An 8,153-nucleotide genomic window follows, 5' to 3' on the forward strand; every position below is an offset into this window, starting at 1 on the left:
AGTAATTTGAGTCGGAACATTGTTCTTCATTCCTTAATCCTTATCCACACTAGTTGAGCGTGTTGTGGGTCGAATTTGCCTATACAGGTATACCTCGCCTTACGTCGGTAATTGGTTCCAGGAAAACGACTTAAGTCGAAAAACGACGTAAGTCGAGGTATGCCTGTAATTGAAATAATTATAGTCGGCCAGATAAAATGAATTGGCATGATGGGATACAGCAACGCAACACGTGCAATCTGCAAAGAAAAAATAGCCCCCGAAAAACTTTTATGGAAAAGTGGTCCCTATTTAGGTGTTAGACACATGAAAAAACTCCACGTGACTTAGGGCGCGTTTGGAAATTCTAACCTGTAACACCGCTATAGTGGTGATGATGTCATCGGTCATAGCCGGTTATTCCGAGCGATTAGCTCATTTTAAAATCACGGCCACATTCGTCACACGATACAATGTCTACCATCTTATAATTCAATAGTACCGCAGTAACCGCTTTGTCACCGTGGTTACTTCAATAGGTACCGCAGGACAACCAGTAACGTCATAACAATGATTTTTAAACGCAGTTAGTTATTTAGGTCTTATTTTCTAAACGTCTTGAAACTACCGGCAGTTACCGGTAACACCGGTTAAAATTTTTAAACGCTCCCTTGGTTAGCGCGAACCTGCAACCAACAACCAGTGTTTAGCTGTTTTTAGCCACTCGGCACCCGATGGTAAAATGGAAGAAAACTTAACAATATATATATATATTTTTTTAAATTATACATGTTTAACAGTTTTTTTATTAATAAAAAATTTCTTCGATAAAGTAGCATAAGACGTTAGACTCGGCCGAATGGCCGAGCGGTTGAAGTCCCAGCCTACAACTCTGAAGGACCTGAAAACAAGTCTGGGCGCTCAACTCCCCGGGATTTTTTTATAGACGATTTGTTCTCGATATGCAGGTCTCGTCTTTCACCATCTGGCCGAACCCATAACGTTTCTTGCTTAAAAAAAAAAAAAAAAAAAAAAAAAAGAANAGACGGGGGGGGTTATAATTAATAAAATAACTAAAAGTAAAAGATTTTCTTTGTTTTTTTAATGAAAACATTAATATACTTTTGTAATTAAATACGTTTTTGATAATTTATAATATTTAGAAATTGCTCTTGAGTATAATAAGGAGCTTTTAAAAGATAAATTTAGTAAATAAATATAAAGAACTTTAGTGAGTTTAGTAGTAGTAAAGGAGCTTAAGTATGCTCTTCACATAAAAATTCATTGTTTGATTATATAAATATCCTAATAATTAGCCATGTTCTGTGACAAATTTCTGTCTAAAAAGTTATATTAATGATTAACACTACTAAAAAAAAAATGCCCCCATTGAAAAGTCGTGGGGTTAAAGGACGGCTCCCACCAAATCGTTTATAACTGATTGTGACAACGGTAGTTAGTAACTGTAAATCGTCATAACCAAAACCATCTGCTTATATTGAAAACATGTGTAACACATCCAACCTACAGACATTCCATTGACATCACTTACGCTTAATCTTCTCTTGGGATTAGGAGCATCGCTGTATAAAACTAACGGTTGAGCCGTATTGTTTTTTATACACTCGACTCCTGCAGCTTCGGAACGGGCGCAGTCGTGTGTACCCCATCCGTCGAATCTACATAGGGATAAACTACTTTCTCCACCCTGACAATACAGATTGTCCATCCATATTTGCCCTGTAAAAGAGAACATTTTCAAGATCATACGATTAAATTTCTATAAAGTGCGTTACGCGAATATTAAAGGTGACATTCTTCCGTGTGTAAACAAAGAAAGAAAGAAAAAAAAAAAAAAAAAAAAAACGTGTTCACAGAGCGAAAAGAGCCGAAAAAATAGTGTTTTATGATGCCAATAACTCAAAGATTATATTGTATATTGCATTACCCACGCTATTATATTACTGTATGATGTTTTAAAATTTTTATTTTTAGTATCAACTATTTCCTATAAGTACTGAAATACATTGTAATTTTAAGTTGAATTTCAGACGAAACAATTATATACTTTTAAATTTAAATTCGAAACATGAATTAATATGATACACTACTATTTATTTTTAAAATTTATATTTACGAATATCTGTTTCGGCTTGGAAAAATTACATATAATCGGTAACGTGTTAATAACGTTTCAATTTATATAACCAACTTTTACAAAAGCGTCTCTTAGCGGACATATTGTGTACTATACGCAAGTTGAACGTCTGATCGGCAAAGTTTTTATCATCCGGACAGCGGTTTGTTTATGCTTTTATCAATTTATTTTTAAGTATTATTCTGTTGTTTTCAATTTTAATCGTGAACAACGACGTGAGAATATTCGTAAGGAAAGTAATACTGGATTTTATCTGAAAATTTTCCGAAATGCCTTCAAAAGCTGAAGACATTTTGAATGGATTCAAACTGTATCCTTTTTTTATAACTTATTTTAGTTTTAATTTATAATTTTGGTATTGAAATTGTTTTTATTTTGGTAAGTAAGTGTATTTATCAAACGTTTCAGTTGAATTGATTTGTCGGTTAAATTTCAGATACGTATACCGTCATGGCGGCTCATCTCTGATTCCAGCAAACAAAAGGAAACAGTGGGGACGCACGTTCTAACCTAACCTAACCTATTCTAATAATTTGGTTGGTAATAATTATGGTAATTTATTAGAATAGGTTAGATTAGATTAGAACGTGTGTTCCCACTGTTTCCTTTCTTTTGTTTGCTGGAATCAGAGATGAGCCGCCATGACAGTATACGTATCTGGAAGTTAACCGATTTGTCATTCATTTATTCACACTGTTCATCTCTTCAATAAATACGTGTTTATGAACTTAATTTAAACAAAGACTGAATAATTTATTTATTTTTTACAAAAAAAAACTAGTAGTAGATGTCAGTGAATTAATGGGAAGAAATTAGGAAGCAAATTTCTTGTGCCTTCTCTTCCCAATATGTTAAATATGGCTATGTTTAGCAGACTCAATGGTTGTAACTGAGCAAATCGGTAGCTGTTATGTAGCAATGTGGATCTGCTGAACGATGAGTGATGTTGCATTGGAACAAAAAGCCTTGGTTGGTTTCGGGTAGCGATAGGTAGCATAAATAAAAGACGCTACCAAATGTGATGTCAAAACATCAAATGTGTTCTGAAAGAGCGCTACCGCAGTTCAGAAAGAGCGCTATTTTTGTTCAACAGAAAAATACTTAATGACTCCGGAACTGTTGAGTCTGCTGAACACAGCCTATGAATCCCAGCTTTCAGCCATTTTTACAGACACTTAACGGTTTTATTTTAAATTATTTTTCACTTTTCTTAATATAAGATTTCTTTAAAAATATATCTTACTGGTTCTGTATTTGATATTCTGTTAACTTTGTATATTATATATTTCACATTTTATAATGGATTGTAAAATAAGCACTCTTTCCATCCTCCATAGATGTCTTATTTCCTGGGCGAGTTCTGTGTACTTGCTAATTTTTTCAGTGAATATGTTTTGTACATTGTGAGTGTTTGGAATGGCTATGTCTATAATGTATGTGATTTTATTGTTTGTCAATGAGTGTGATGTCTGGTCTGTTGTGGTAAATTGTTTTATCTGTGATTATGGCTCTGTCGTAGTACAGTTTGTGCGTGTAGTTTTCCAATACTGTCTGTGGAATATATTTGTAGTATGGTTCGTGGATGTCTGCCAATTTGTGTTTCTTTGCAAGCTCTTGGTGTATTATATTTGCTACTTGATTGTGTCTATGTAAGTAATCTGTCTATGCCAAGAGCTTGCAACCAGAAGTGATGTGTTGTATAGTTTTTGGCATATGACATGACATTTTCTGCATGTGTCATTTGTGAGTATTGTATCTTTGAATATGTGTTTTCTGTAGCTTTTAGTATTTATGACCTGATCCTGTATGGCAATCATGAATCATTCCATCTCCCCAAAGAGGCATCCCCGATCTAACCAGCTGTTTGATGCAGTTTTGTCAACAAAATCCTGGACCAGGTCATAAGGATGCCTGCCATGGAGTGCCTTTCAAGCCCACGATTGCTTAATGGTGTCTGTGTTTTTTATATGTTGTGTCATGTCTGTATGATGTGAATATAAGGTTAATGGTGTGTTATTTGAGCCTGCTAGAGTTACTGCTTTATGTAACTGTGATGTTTCCTGTAGAAAAACTCTCGTAGTGACTGTATTTGTTTGTAGGAAGGTTAACTATGTCAATCAGGCCACGTCCGCCATCTTTACAGGGAAGGGTTAATCTTTCTGTGGCAGATTTAGGATGATGTTGTTTATGCTTAGTAAGTGTTGTTCTTGTTTTCCTTTGGAGTTGCTCGAGATCTGTGTGAGTCCAATGTATAACTCCAAAAGAGTAAGTGAGTACTGGGGTGACATATGTGTTTATTGCTTTAACTGTGTGTTTTGCATTTAACTGTGTTTTTGAGAATGGCATTTAACCTACTTTGGTATTCTTTAATTAATCTTTGCTTTATTTGTGTATGTTCTGTGAGTTTGGCCTGTTGGAATCCTAAATACTTGTGGAACTCACCCTCTTCCATGGATTCAATAACTTCTCCATTTCCAAGTGTAAAATCTTTCTTCACGATTCTTTTTTCTATGTGAAGTGTTTTGCATCTAACTAAGCCAAACTCCATTTGTATGTCCTTGGTGTATGAGTGTGTGATTTGTAGGAGCTGCTGAAGTTGTTTTTGTGTGGATGCATAAAGTTTTATGTCGTCCATGTACATGAGATGTGACAGTGTAAACTGTGTTGGTTTTTCATGTCTGATATTGTAGCCATATTGAGTGTTGTTTAACATGCTGGATAATGGGTTTGGGGCTAGGCAGAACCAGAGAGGACTCAAGGAATCTCCTTGAAAAATTCCTTGCATAATGAATATTTCGTTTGTTTGTATGGAAGTGTTACTAACCATGAGATGCAGTGTTGTTCTCCAGTGCTGCATAGTGTTTTGGAAGAATGCAATGTGTGATGGATGTATTTTGTACATGTTTAGAATATGTAGCAACCAACTGTGTGGAACACTGTCGAATGCTTTTCTGTAGTCTATATATGCCATGTGTATGTTTCTGTGTTGTTTGAGTGCTAGCCATAGAATGACTGAATCTATGAGTAACTGTTCTTTGCATCCCCTGTGATTTCTACGGAAACTCTTTTGGTGTTCTGTAAGAATGTCGTGTTCTTCAACATGTTTGTATATTTTGTTTGTGATACAGGATGTCAATAATTTGTAGAGTGTTGGAAGACATGTAATTGGTCTGTATTGTGTCGGGTCTGTGGTGTTGTTTTTGGGTTTATTGTAGGTGATGCCCTGAGTAAGAAATTTTGGCATGTCTTGTGGATTGATGATGATGTGTTAGATGTTTAGCTAGTTCCCGGTGTAGTGATGTAGACTTTTTGTACCAGAAATTGTGAATGTTGTCTACACCAGGTGTCTTCCAGTTGTGTGTTCTGTTAACAGCGTAGCAGATGTTGTGTACGTTTATTTCAGCACAGGTCATAGTTGGTATGTTGTGCAAGTTTCTGTTCTCCTCCTCAATCCAGCCTACATGAGCATTGTGTGTAACAGCATTGGACCAAAGAGAAGACCAATAAGTTGTGAGTTTTTCTTCTGTTGGTGTGCCACTGTGCTGTGTTTCAGTATTTGTTTTGGTACTGATTTGTCTGTAGAAAAGTTTTTCGTTGTTTGCGAATAATTTATTTTGTTGTTTTCGTAGTGTACATGTTTTGTATCGTTTGAGTCTATGTGCTTTGGCTGCGAGTTTCTGTTTTAGTGTATCGATGTATTCTTTAATGTGTGTGTTGTGATATTCATGTTTTGTGTGTTTTGATTTTCTTGAAAATGTTTTTGAGTTGTTTAATTTAGATGTTATGTTGTTTTTAGTGTATTGTATCAGCCTGCCTAATTGCTGTCTAATGTCATTTATTTGTGTTTCTATTCTTCTCTGCCAGGCAGGCTTATGATAGAATTGTGTTTTGTGTGCGTCTGTCTGTGAGTGTATTTTCAGTCCATGGTGTGTTACTACTGTGACTGCCCCAGCATAAACTAATGTATGAATGTCTGTAAGTGTAGAAATTGAATGAATGTAGTTTGGTAGTAAGTGAGTGTTTACATAATCTAGTGTTTTTCCTACTGCCTTTGACGTGTTGATTTTTGGTATTCGTGGTCTTTGTGTGGGATCTGTACCAGTATATTTAATGAGTGTTTCCTGAAATATAAGTGAGAGCGTATTAACTAATTCTATGTCTACGTTATCAGTGATGGATGGGGAAGTGCCTGCAGTATCATTAGTGGTACTTGTTGTGTGTGTGCTGTAATCAGTGCTTGTTGCTGGATTATCCTGACAGGTTACGTGATCTTCATTAATGTTAAATGTTTCTGTCTGTTGATGTATTTGATCAGCAACCTGTTGTTTGATAAGTTCAAGTGTTGTTTGTGGGATAAGGTTGTTGTGTATAATTGTTCGTTTTTGATCAACAACCCTTTGTTCGGTGACAGTGAGGTGAGGATATTGTTGTGTGAATCTATGGTGTAGTTGTTGTCTGTATGCTGTCATGTTTGTTTCGAGTCTTGTGATGGTGTAGTAAGTACGGATGATAAACTCGTTCATTTCTGTTGTCCATTTCATCCGTTGGCGTGGTTTTCCAGCCTTTGTGGTCTGTGGATGCATTGCCACAGAAACACCAAGGCTAGGTTGATTCCTCACATCTGTTGAGGGCATTGCAGTAGCCATGCTTGGGCCGGCGCTGCTTTCGCCACCGGTAACCAAGGGAGACTGGAGCCTATTTTTCGAACGTGAGCCTCTGCCTAACCCACGAACGCGGACCTTGTTAACCCGGGCGACGTCCGAGCCGGTATCACACTTTGATCTGGTTACTACCATAATAATTATCTCCACAGAATGTGGGTGTGTGGTCACTCTTAGCTTCATTTCTCCCCATAGACCTTACTGGCATGGGTGTCCCTGCCAGGAGCTTGTGCTCCAGCCTGCATTACTCTATGGTTCAGTAAAATTACTGGGCTCTCCCACCATGACCAGGTGGTGACCATGGGAGAGTTATTATTATTATTATTTTTATTTTAAAATGAAAAATAATTGAATTTCATTAAGTAAATAAGTTAAGAAATAATAATACCAGTAATAGCATTAAACTTTTTGAAAAAGGGTTGTTGTTTATTTTTGTTACGTATAAAAGGAATTTCAAGTAAAACAATTGTTTTATAAGAAAACTAGCTGTTACCCATGACTTTGCCCGCGGAGGTTTTGCAAGCAAACCCCATTTATATTTAGTATTTCAACACCATAGTAATTGTTATATAACACCTGTTGCTGAGAATGATGAGAATTGCCGAGAATCAAACAAACTGTTTTCAATTTGATAAATTTTCTGGAACGTTTACAATTGTTTTATAATTGAACCGTTATGCAATAACAAATTCAAATTTAAACTGGTTTGAACATTTTTAAAATCTAAATAGATAAAAATATTTATAACAATGTCTGAAATGTTATCAATTTAATACATCTAAGTACTCAATGAAAATTAAATGTAGTTGAAAATGAAAAATCGCATCTAAAATAGTACAGTAGAAGCCATTCTTTTGGTTAAGCGTTAATCCACTCCCTCTCCCCCCACTGGGGAATTTCGAAAAATCCCTTGTTAGTGCGCGTTTTCATGACATACCTTAACTGCATACCAAATTTCACCTCTAGGTTCAGCGGTTTGCTCTGGGTGATGATGAGTCACTCAGTCAGGACAAGTAATTTTATATATTTAGATTAAAAATGTAATTAATTTAAAATATATAGATGCAGTGTGTAGCGTCTGTGTAATCCAAAACGAGTTGGTAGACGAACGGACAGCAATTGGTTAGAAAACGTACGTTTTATTTAAAAAATTCTTAATTCATATGCATTTCGGGTTGGCTTATATTCCCAACCCCTCTTCTGTGCTGTTAAGATTACACAAAAAAATAATAATTTAAGGTTAGTTTTACGACATTGGCTAGTAGGAACATAACTAAAAACGCGAGGTGATGATAACATAAAAATGCTTACTTGACATATAATGGTACAGCATAGATGTATTTTACAAAATTTTT

General features: G+C 35.7%; 1 protein-coding gene across 3 annotated transcripts in view; it reads left to right on the top strand.

The window, feature by feature from the left end:
* The first annotated feature begins 2,174 nt into the window (after nt 1-2,174).
* The window catches only part of LOC111626065 (retinal rod rhodopsin-sensitive cGMP 3',5'-cyclic phosphodiesterase subunit delta), a 31,821-nt gene continuing 25,842 nt past the window's right edge, over nt 2,175-8,153 (top strand). The window contains exon 1 of one of the 3 annotated variants that reach the window (XM_023369346.1): nt 2,175-2,447. In XM_023369346.1, the coding sequence (XP_023225114.1) occupies nt 2,407-2,447 (41 nt within the window). In that variant the 5' untranslated portion in view covers nt 2,175-2,406. The remainder of the gene's footprint in view (nt 2,448-8,153) is intronic. The other 2 variants (XM_023369347.1, XM_023369348.1) reach the window with 2 other exon arrangements.

This window comes from Centruroides sculpturatus, unplaced genomic scaffold, assembly GCF_000671375.1.
Source record: "Centruroides sculpturatus isolate CEXI.00-Female unplaced genomic scaffold, Cexi_2.0 scaffold350, whole genome shotgun sequence".
NCBI lineage: Eukaryota > Metazoa > Arthropoda > Arachnida > Scorpiones > Buthidae > Centruroides > Centruroides sculpturatus.